At 44.8% G+C, this 12,234-nt stretch overlaps 1 protein-coding gene across 1 annotated transcript in view; it reads right to left on the bottom strand.

Moving 5' to 3' along the window:
• The window catches only part of LOC123770576 (ecto-NOX disulfide-thiol exchanger 2), a 78,527-nt gene that overhangs the window by 45,072 nt on the left and 21,221 nt on the right, over positions 1–12,234 (bottom strand). Inside the window, 3 exon segments of the mRNA XM_069301836.1 lie at positions 3,964–4,122; positions 4,124–4,194; positions 9,332–9,468. Of these exon segments, the coding sequence (XP_069157937.1) occupies positions 3,964–4,122; positions 4,124–4,194; positions 9,332–9,468 (367 nt within the window).

The raw sequence follows: 12,234 nt of genomic DNA, 5'->3' as shown, positions 1-12,234 counted from the left end.
TACTCCCGAGCCCGGAGTTCTAATCTAATATTCGTTTTTCTAACTGGGCCTTTCACTGCATCAGCCACTTTCCTTCCTCAACACACAACTTCATTAGCACAATTTCCACTGTAATTACTCGCATGTAAATGACCTCGCAGTGAGAGTGAGCTAGTATATTTTGTTGTTTACAAATGATAATGAAGAGAGTAAGAACTGAAGAGGACTGTAGGGTACTGCAAGAAGACCTTGACAAATTTCAGCAGTGTATAGATAAATAGCTGCTGGAATTCAATCCAAATAAGTGCAATGAAAGTGGGTAAGGGTGACCAGAGAACTATATTTAACTATACCATAAAGGGAAAGCAATTACAAGTAACATTAAAAGGAAAATACCTGGGAGTAGATATAATCCCAATATTAACACTGGTAGTTAATGTGAACAGGATAACATCAGTAGCATATGGGAAGTTAGCAAACATAACAATGTCATTTAAGAACCTAAACAAGGAGGCTTTCAAGTCCATACACACACTTCCTATATGAGACCATTACTTGAGTATGCAGCGCCAGCATGGAACCCCACACACCTTGTGAAGCACAAACACAAACCTGAGAAAGTTTAGAGGTTTTACAACTAAATTAGTACCAGAATTAAGAGGCCTCAACTATGAGTACAAGTGAAGAGAACTCTCCCTCACAGCCTTAGATGAGAGAAGAAGAAATGGGATATGAAAACTACATACAAGATCTTTAGGCAGATAAATAAAATAGATAAAGGAAGCTTATTCAGCTGTCACGGGCTGCTTCCTGGGGGTAGAGGCCTGGTCGAGGACCGGGCCGCGGGGACACTAAAGCCCCGAAATCATCTCAAGATAACCTCAAGATTATTTAACTTAAAAAAAAAAGTACGGACAAGAGGACACTTGTTGGAAGCTAGACATGCAAACTAAGCTGAAGAGTCATAAGAAAAATTCTCATATTCCTGAATGGGTGGTAGGCAAGTGGAGTGCATTGAAGGATGAGGTTGTTGAAGCCAATTCCATCCACAAATTTAAAAATATGATGAAAAACTTTAATCTTAAGTGAGGTAATGAACAAGGCTAAAAGGTGTGGGGCACAAAGAGCTAGATCTCAGTTCCTACCCCCCCCCCCCTAACAAAGTCACTGATAAGTAAGCACCAGGAATTCAAACTGATCAAACACTTCCAACAGTTAACAAGTCACATATATTTCACACACAATTTTCCTCTACTTCTCCCACCATAAACTTATGTTTGTCCAGATCCACTTTTCTCCTCACAATCTCCTCTCTCAAACAATCTCCTCTCTCAAACAATCTCCTCTCTCAAACAATCTCCTCTCTCAAACAATCTCCTCTCTCAAACAATCTCCTCTCTCTCAAACAATCTCCTCTCTCTCACAAATAAACAATCTCTTCTCTCTCACAAATAAACAATTTCTTCTCTCACACAAATAAAATTTCCAACTACACTAGTCTACATAAATCTCAAGGCTAAAATCACTAACATCTGCATACACCAAATACGACATACAGTACATTAAATACACTCGACTTATACAATGGGTTTTGAAAATTATTCTTCTACAGCCAAGCCTGATGTCAACATTTTGTAGAGGAGTCCTGGGACCCAGATCCACAAAGCAGTTATGCATGTACAGTACTTACGAACGTGTACATCTTTCCTCAATCTTTGACAGCTTTGGTTACATTTATTAAACAGTTTACAAGCAGGAAAACTTCCCAATCCCATATTGTTATAAACAGCCTCCTGGTACTTCGGAGCTCATTAACTGTTTAATAATTGGAAACAAAGCCGCCAAAGATTGAGAAAAGATGGACTGGTTCGTAAGTGCTTGCGTAACTGCTTCGTGAATCTGCAAACTGATCTGTAAAACTGTTACTGGCAGTGGCCTGCAGGCCCACATATCCCTTCCAACCCAGCTGACCTGGCACTTTCTAGCAATCTGTCTAATGCTCACTTTTTTCTTTTTTTATGCTCACGTATTATTTTGTATACTGTAATACCATTTATATATCTATAAATAAATTTGCACTTTAACCCTCAATAGGGATAAGGTTACACATGATCACAGCCAAAGGGTTAATGAGATCATTAATATTTTGTGTTAATTTGCTGACTCTAGGCCTTCTAAGGTAATCAAGATATGGGAACACCCATTGTGTATGTTGTCATTTGTACTGAGAGGTTTTATTAGCATGTTTGTACAATTTTGTCTCATTTCAGAGTGTACGATTGTTTTGGGGTTACTGTGTCCAGTGTAGACTTTCCCTGATGAGCACGGGAACCCTTTTCTATAGAAAGCTGGACATAGCTCCGTGCACACCACCTGTAATATGTTGAAACCCCGATGGCATCTTCTCCATGCTGTCTATTATGAGCAGGAGGACTTCTGCAAGCCTACTGCAAGTTTACAACCCAGTTCATCCCTCGGGTTCCCCACCTGTGTTCCAGGTAAGCCTCTCATCTTCCACCATGGATGATTAGGTACCTTGCATACCACATTTTAGGCCACTGGACACTTCCTGCCAATTCAATCTTTTGTCTTTCTGCTGGACAGATGTAACACTTTTTGTCTTATTTGGGAGCTTCTGCTCTGAATCTTGCCTAAGGAAACAATGAGTGGGATAGCTGGGAAGCAAGGCTTTCAATGCATATGAAAAGCCCCATTTAGAACATAACATACTGTTGCGACCTTTCCCCCGCCCCTTGTGTTCCTCCTTACCCTGTGTGTGCACAGATTTCACTTGTCAGTAAAAGTGTGAGGAGACTTTAGTCATATGAAGTTCATAAAACTTCAGTCATATGAAGTACTACCATGGATCTTTTGCCAGAGTATAAATTTGCAAATTCTACGTGGTGCAGATTAGTGTGGAGGTATAGAGAACGAGTATCTTTTTTCGAGTATCTTTAACATTATTCCTATGTTGTTCTGTTGTTTTCCTGGAGACTCTTGCCTCCCCACCCCCATGAAAATGAGATACTATACCTAACCACAGAACAGCTGTGGCAACTGGATATGAGATAAGCATACATGTAAATCATAATTGTCAAGTTATCAAATTGAAATGCTACGGGAATAAAAGCTTCCAAATCCAATAAAGGTCGCAATGAAAGCACAAGAACGCGGCTGAGAGATTTAGGGAGGCAGGTTCAATTCCATTGCACAGCTTCAATAGTTATCCAAGAAAGAATGCTACTAAAGAACTTGAAACACAAAATTTTGAAGTTATCGAAATTAATATTAACACAATCTTAACACAACTCTAAGTAAATAATGTGCACATAAAAGCTCAACAGATTTCAAAACACCTAAATCCTAGAGCTCAACAGTTACGCAACAAAGAAGAGAGAGATCACAAACACACACACAGATTGTAAATGTCGGTACATAAGATGGTAAAGATTAACCCTGTGTATTTACGCAACAAAGAAGAGAGAGATCACAACCACACACACAGATTGTAAATGTCGGTACATAGATGGTAAAGATTAACCCTGTGTATTTACGCAACAAAGGAGAGAGAGATCACAAACACACACACAGATTGTAAATGTCGGTACATAAGATGGTAAAGATTAACCCTGTGTATCTAAATTATCGCCAAGTAATCATTAATTCATCTACAATGTAAACAAATTATAGAATGAATTGATGAAGCTAGATCAAAGTGATTGCAGATGAGGAGTCACAATAACGTGGCTGAAAAATGTTGACCAAACCACGCACTAGAAAGTGAAGGGACGACGACGTTTCGGTCCGTCTTAGACCATTCTCAAGTCGATTGTGTGCAGCTCAATACACAAAATCAACTTGATAATGGTCCAAGACGGACCGAAACATCGTTGTCTCTTCACTTTCTAGTGTGTGGTTTGCTCAACATCCAAGTGTTTATTTACGCTTGCTAATAGAGAACAAACAAAGTAAGATATAACTTACCATTGGTGGACCTTCGCCAGGTGGTCCCATTGGCCCCATTGGTCCCATGGGACCCATTGGCCCTCCCATTGGTCCCATAGGACCCATTGGCCCTCCCATTGGTCCCATAGGTCCTAATGGGCCCATGGGTCCTCCAGCAGGACCCCACATTGGTCCCCAATGGCCCCGGTCCTGGACCCATGGGCCCAAAGCCCGCCTGGTTGCCATCCATGGGTGGTACTTGTGCATTACCTAGACAGGAAATAAGTAAACACTAAAATGATCTTCAACAATAGATAAACTAAGTACCATAAATAATAATTTGAAAATGTTAAAACTAAATTTGCAAGTTTGTCAACATATGTAAGCGCTGTACTGTACACCGCTAATCCAACTTTGTGCAACACAGCAAGTCGAGTCACCAGGTCATCTCCCTACTAGTACAATACTGTACTGAATTGCAGGAACCAGTGACCCGGTAGAAAACCCCTATTTAATTCTCACCATCTTTCATGGAACTGTAGAAGCCTGCAACAAGTTAGGTGAGAAGAAGGCAGTGCATGCCAAAACCAACGGTAAGTCTCAAAGTGTCACATGTCAAAGTACTCGTAAAAGCGCCACATGTCAAAGTACTCGTAAAAGCGCCACATGACAAAGTACTCGTAAAAGCGCCACATGACAAAGTACTCGTAAAAGCGCCACATGACAAAGTACTCGTAAAAGCGCCACATGACAAAGTACTCGTAAAAGCGCCACATGACAAAGTACTCGTAAAAGCGCCACATGACAAAGTACTCGTAAAAGCGCCACATGACAAAGTACTCGTAAAAGCGTCACATGACAAAGTACTCGTAAAAGCGTCACATGACAAAGTACTCAGCAGAGGGCACACCACGGAGCACAGCTCTCATCCTACACTTTCTTCTTGTCACTTGGGTAATTACACTTAGGCGAATTATGCGTTGAATGGATATTTGTACAGAGGAAAGGTGAACATCACCTATAGAAAAGTAGGAGAGAAGATGAATCCCATCCCCCTTGCATCTACTGTACAGTACTGCTCATCTGCCACAAGGAATGTGGGGCCAATCGTGCCACATCCTTATGGCTACAGAGTTACGCCTAATGAATGTAGTGCAAAAATAATTACTGTATAGTGAGAGAGATCTGTCTCAGTATACATTAATGACAAGCTGGCAAAACATGAGACAAGGGTGACATGCTGTAGGAAACATGGGCAGAGAGAGATGAGACAAGGGTGACATGCAGTAGACAACATGGTCAGTGAGAGATGAGACAAGGGTGACATGCAGTAGACAACATGGGCAGAGAGAGATGAGACAAGGGTGACATGCAGTAGACAACATGGGCAGAGAGAGATGAGACAAGGGTGACATGCAGTAGACAACATGGGCAGAGAGAGATGAGACAAGGGTGACATGCAGTAGACAACATGGGCAGAGAGAGATGAGACAAGGGTGACATGCAGTAGACAACATGGGCAGTGAGAGATGAGACAAGGGTGACATGCAGTAGACAACATGGGCAGTGAGAGATGAGACAAGGGTGACATGCAGTAGACAACGTGGTCAGTGAGAGATGAGACAAGGGTGACATGCAGTAGACAACATGGGCAGAGATGAGACAAGGGTGACATGCAGTAGACAACATGGTCAGAGAGAGATGAGACAAGGGTGACATGCTGTAGGAAACATTTTTCCACCCGGAGATGGAAAAATGCACGAGCGCTTTGGGAATGGAGCGGAAGCATCATCCACCCCGACGCAAGCTGGAGCGGCTCCGCCAACGCCACATGATAACAAGTGGCAGTATCTGGCATAAGACGCCGGTCCTGTAAGAGTCAAGAAAGGACAAAACAACCGGAACAGATACTGACAAAACCCTACTAAGGGAAAGGAAATGGCAGAAAGACCGCCAGGAGACTTCATACTGTCGCTGAGAGGATGACAGCAGGTGGGACACCATCAATGAAACCACCCATATAAATGGCAATATACCCGCATCAAGAGAAAACAGATGCGAAGAGCGGAAGAGTAAGTCGAACCAGAGAGATACCTCACCGGCCCGACCTGCTGTAAGAGGCAGAGCCATGGAAAAACGCTTGGGTTCAGACACCGTGCAAGCAGCACCTGAAACCAAGGCTGGGCCGGCCACCATGGGGCCAGGAGAACCACTCTCCCATGAAAGGATTCAATCCGAGCCAGAACCTGAAGCAACAGCTGGACCTAGAAATAAAGGTACAGGAACCCCCACTTCGACCAGTCCTGCCGGAAAGCGTCTACCGCGAAGGCCTCGCAGTCAGGGAATGGAGCCGGGACCAAGCCGACATGAAGAGGTCCACCTCCGGATGGCCGAACGTCCGACAAAGTCAAAGGAAGGAGGCGGTGTCGACCATCCACTCCGTGGAAAGAGGAATGAAGAGACAGGCCATTCGCCAGGACGTTGGGCATCCCCCCCCCCCCCCGAATGTGAACAGCACAGAGAGCTAAACCCCGAGAACTCAACAGTAGAGCCCCCCACCCCCACTCCCCAGTTGAGACAATGAACCCCAGGGGGAACAGTATGATGGAGCAGGAACATAGAGCCCCAAGGCTACCGAATCTGCCGCAGCACTTGCCACACAGCCACACACTCCCGCACCATGCTGTGAGCCCAATGAAAGGACGGAGCTCAATGCCCTTGGCCAGCCAGGTGAACACTGGTCACAAACCCCAAGCCGAGAGGCGAGGCATCTGTGAACACATCACGTGATGGAAGGAGAAGGCGTCATGGCACCGAACCCCCCAAAAAACGAAGAATAAATTGAAGACGCATCAACCGACACAAGGACCCGAGTCCAAACCCAGCGAGAGCGAGAGTGGCGAAAGGGGCTGCCCCGAAGATAACAGAACAGCCTCCAAAGCCAAACCCTACCCAAGCAGAAAAGCCAGCAAGGCAAATTTCTGGCTCCTGCACAGCTCCTCGAGCAACCACCGAGTGACCCGGACCCCATTCAAAACAGCAGACTATGAGACTGCATCCAAAGAAAAGCCACAGGAGGGAGAAAAACGAACGCAGTCTGAGAATCCCACACTAAGTCCAGCTAAGTCTGAACCAGGGATGGAACCAGATGGGACTTTACCAATTCACCAGGAATGCAAACCCAGCAAACTAGGAAAAAAGCACATCCCTGGCTTGCAGACACGCAGACCAGCTGGATGCCCATACCAACCAGTCGTCGAGGTAGCCCAGAACCCGAATACCTAGCAGATGAAGATGGGTCACCACGACCTTTGTTAAACGCATGAAAACGAGGTGGCAGATTCTGACCAAATGGAAGGCAACGAAAGCGGTAAGCCTGATGCCTGACCACAAAACCAAACCAATCCCTAAACCCCAGATGAATAGGAACGTGCCAATATGTGTCCTTGAGGTCCAGAGAAAGCATCTAAGCACCCGGCTTGAGAAGAAGCCAGACCTGGGACAACATAGTCATTCAAACGGAGGGGCAAGGAATCAAATGGTTCAGATGGGACAAGTCCAGAATGAGTCAAAGATCTGCACAGTCCCAGTTCGGAACAGGAAACACGCGAGAGACCCACTTGAGGGATGAAGTCGTTTTTGACTACGCCCAAGTAAACCCACTCCAAGATGACCCTACAGAGATGGGGAAGAAGCCTGCCCAGCCTACACTGAACCCCCAACAGGAGGAGGAGGAGGAAGAGGAGGAAGAGGAGGAAGAGGGGGAAGGAGGAGGAGGAAGGAGGAGGAGGAAGGAGGAGGAGGAAGGAGGAGGAGGAGGAGGAGGAAGGAGGAGGAGGAGGAGGAAGGAGGAGGAGGAGGAGGAGGAGGAGGAAGGAGGAGGAGGAGGAGGAGGAGGAGGAAGGAGGAGGAGGAAGGAGGAGGAGGAGGAGGAGGAGGAGGGAGGAGGAGGAGGAGGAGGAAGGAGGAGGAGGAGGAAGGAGGAGGAGGAGGAAGGAGGAGGAAGGAGGAGGAGGAAGGAGGAGGAGGAGGAAGGAGGAGGAGGAGGAAGGAGGAGGAGGAGGAAGGAGGAGGAGGAGGAAGGAGGAGGAGGAGGAAGGAGGAGGAGGAGGAAGGAGGAGGGAGGAGGAGGAAGGAGGGAGGAGGAGGAAGGAGGGAGGAGGAGGAAGGAGGAGGAGGAGGAAGAGGAGGAGGAGGAAGACGAGGAGCCACCCAATGCCACGAAAAGCTGGAAGAGACGACACGAAAAGCCTACAAATCGTGAGACCAAGCATGGGCAAACAGAGCCAGCCTCCCTCCTATCACCCCGTAAAAGGGTCGACGTGACCTCCAAAAAGCCCTCTTCTACACAGAACGACCACCGCGCTGACCACAAGTAGAAAGCCCCGGAGGACACACTGGTTCCGAAACTGGTAACAAAGGCCCACTTCGACCTACCAAAACTCAAGCCCTGGCACGACCACCCCGGACAACATGGGGTTCAGTACAAGGTATTCCTGCCTCTCACCATTGCGGGACCCTTATGACATGGCCTTAGATGTCATGGAAGATGAGCAAAATGCCAATACACAGATTTTGCTGAAGCTTTCAACAAATGTGATCATGGTGTTATAGCACACAGAAGGAATTACTGGCAAAGTAGGGAAATGGATCTTTATCCTCCTAATTAACAAAACCCAGAGTGTAAGTCAACAAAGTAAAATTCAAATCGTCCACCATTAAAAGCTCGGTCCCCCCAAGATACAGTGCGTGTTCTGGTACTTCTTCTCATTCTCATATCAGATATATATACAAGGATACAAACTATAGTACTGATCATCCTTTGCAGTTGACACCACATTTTTCATTAGAGTAGACAATATAGAGGACGCAGCAAACCTCCAATTTAATGTTAATTAATCAGATTTTTGAATGGCCCACAGAAAATAGCATGATATTTAATAAGGTTAAGTTTAATAAGGTTAAGTTCCAGCTACTGCACTATGGGCAAAAACAAAAATATCAAAACAGAACCACATATAAAACGCAGTCAAATCACACTATTGAAAGAAAAAGCAATATAAAAGATTTCAGAGTAATCATGTTGGAAGACCTGACTTTTAAACGAACACATTACAGTAGCTGTCACAAGTGAAAGAAAAATCACAAGTTGAATAACAAGAACCTTTCAAACAAGAGATGTCAGAAAAACAACGATACTTTTGAACACACTAGTGCTCTCTAGGGTGGAATATTGCTGCACACTAACAGAACCATTCAAAGCTGGAGAAATTGCTGACCTGGAGAACATGCAAAGATCCTTCACAGGCAGTCAACTGGTAGAGAGCCAAAATAGGTCCAAAATTAAAGTGACACAAATTATCCACTGATTATATTATGTTAATAAGACCAACATCTAGTTACAAACCATTGCCAGGCGGCATATTGTCAACACTGTTGCGCCCACTTCCACCACCATCTTTCCGAGGCCGATCACGCCGACGGTCACGATCTCTGTCTCGATCTTGTCTTTCCCGATCCCGATCACGGTCTCTCTCACCATCCCTGGAGAAAATAACAATGAATGTTACTATTAAGTGTAAAAATCTGTACTTAATTATTCATATCTATGTCTACTTTATAAGAAATTTCTGTTTTGTGTAAGATGCAAGACACAGTTATGTCACAGCCAGCAGGATGGAATGCACAGGTAACCTAAGAATATCGGGCCCTGATGGCCGAGTGCACAGCGCTCGGGATTTGCAGTCCTGAGGTCCCGAGTTCGATCCCCCAGTGGAGGCGGAAACAAATGGGGGCAGAGTTTCTTTCACCCTAATGCCCCCCTGTTCACCTAGCAGTAAATAGGTACCTGCAAGTTAGACAGCTACTATGGGCTACTTCCTGGGGATGCGTAACAAAAAGGAGGACTGGTCGAGGACCGGGCCGCGGGGACACTAAGCTCCGAAATCATTTCAAGATATGGGGTATACCTGGAAAGGGTATAGCTGGGGTAGTCGGCGATATTGTCTAAATACTTTACAAGGAATGCAATCATTCATATTAAATATACAGGGCATCCTCCCAACTATGAACAGCTCACGTTACGAAAAGGTGTTCGTAAAGCTGTCGTTCAGAACGTGTAAATAGATTCCCAACATGTATAATGATTTAGTGAGGGATGCGTTCCTACACCACAAAAAAAAAATCATCACAAAACCAATATTTTTGCGATGTATAAAATCAAGCATATTATTTACCTTGAACGATGGAGTTATCGGGCTAGTCAAAATCAGCTGTTTTCAAGGAGTGAAGAGTTACTGGAGAAGACAGGAGGTGACGCATGGCCAGCGGAGGTTGGCTGTCCATCTTTAATATATCTGGCTGTTTGAGATGTGAGGGATGTGTGGGTAAACATTAGTGCCATGGTGTCACTAGATGGCATAGTGCCACAGTGTCACTAGATGCCATAGTGCCACAGTGTCACTAGATGCCATAGAGCCACAGTGTCACTAGATGCCATAGTGCCACAGTGTCACTAGATGCCATAGAGCCACAGTGTCACTAGATGCCATAGTGCCACAGTGTCACTAGATGTCATAGTGCCACAGTGTCACTAGGTGCCATAGTGCCAGTGTCACTAGATGCCATAGTGTCACTGTCACTAGATGCCATAGTGCCACAGTGTCACTAGATGCCATAGTGCCACAGTGTAACTAGATGCCATGTGTGGGTAAACATTAGTGCCACAGTGTCACTAGATGGCATAGTGCCACAGTGTCACTAGATGCCATAGTGCCACAGTGTCACTAGATGCCATAGTGCCACAGTGTCACTAGATGCCATAGTGCCACAGTGTCACTAGATGCCATAGTGCCACAGTGTCACTAGATGCCATAGGCCACAGTGTCACTAGATGGTGTAGTGCCACAGTGTCACTAATGCCCCAGTGTCAATAGATGCCATAGTGCCACAGTGTCACTAGATGGTGTAGTGCCAGTGTCACTAGATGGTGTAGTGCCACAGTGTCACTAGATGGCATAGTGCCACAGTGTCACTAGATGCCATAGTGCCACAGTGTCACTAGATGCCATAGTGCCACAGTGTCACTAGATGCCATAGTGCCACAGTGTCACTAGATGGTGTAGTGCCACAGTGTCACTAATGCCCCAGTGTCAATAGATGCCATAGTGCCACAGTGTCAATAGATGCCATAGTGCCACAGTGTCACTAGATGGTGTAGTGCCAGTGTCACTAGATGGTGTAGTGCCACAGTGTCACTAGATGGTGTAGTGCCAGTGTCACTAGATGCCATAGTGCCACAGTGTCACTTGATGCTGCAAAATTCGAAGGTATCGAGTCACTCCTTGAAAATCACTGAAGTGACTGTTAGCGAATATTATGGAGGCATTTCCTGAGCGGGAGACTGAGTTTTCTGAGTAATAAGTTCTCAAGTTACTCTGCACAACTATCTTCTATTTTCTAAGTAAAGTTACTGGTAGGGTGCAATGATATTAACATACTTTCTGAGATATTTAGTCATCTCGCAGAATCATCGTCTCACTCTTGAAATATTGAACGCATCTATCATTTTAAATGCCTCTGCCAATTTCTTGACTGTGAATTGTTTTGCTAGAGTTACCACCTCAGTCACCACCTCTGTACTGCTTCCTTTGCTGCCTTCAACTACATAAAATCTTTATTTCAGAGAGTCCTGTGAATAGGTGCCCAACCACTCTTCCACCTCAAAGTTCCTTTGCAAAGTCAACAATATTTTCAGTCAGCTCTTTCAACTGTTCCATAATACCCTGAAAATTATTCACAAATTGAAGACAAACCTTTTCCAAAAACCATTCATGTTGGTCTTTATAACTTCATCCCACGATTCTCCAATGTTCTTAAATGACTTGTAAATGTCATACCCTCTCCAGAACTCTTTGAGGCAAGAGCCTATTCCATCTACTGCACGAAGTGCCTGGCCCTCGTGCAGGTTCAAAACACGTAACAAGCTCGGAATGACGTTATCACTTTCTCTTCCAAGGGTCGCAGGAATGAGGTTGTATTTGGTAGTGAAAATACAATCATGGTATTTTTATTAAAATCATCAAGATATATGGTGTGCCCGATGCATTATCCGACACACTTAAGAATTTAAATAGATACAGTATACAGTATTTATGACAATATGACTTCACTTGAAACACAAGTGGTGTAAACTCCAGTCTTTAAATATGTAAATGTTACTCAAGCCTTGGTAGAACTCTTCAATACTGCTGACAGAGATAATTTTGACACATTCTTTAAAGCTCTGGGATTTTCTTAATGGTCCACAAG

This window comes from Procambarus clarkii, chromosome 46 (assembly GCF_040958095.1).
Source record: "Procambarus clarkii isolate CNS0578487 chromosome 46, FALCON_Pclarkii_2.0, whole genome shotgun sequence".
NCBI lineage: Eukaryota > Metazoa > Arthropoda > Malacostraca > Decapoda > Cambaridae > Procambarus > Procambarus clarkii.
This window is presented reverse-complemented; position numbering and strand designations above follow the sequence as displayed.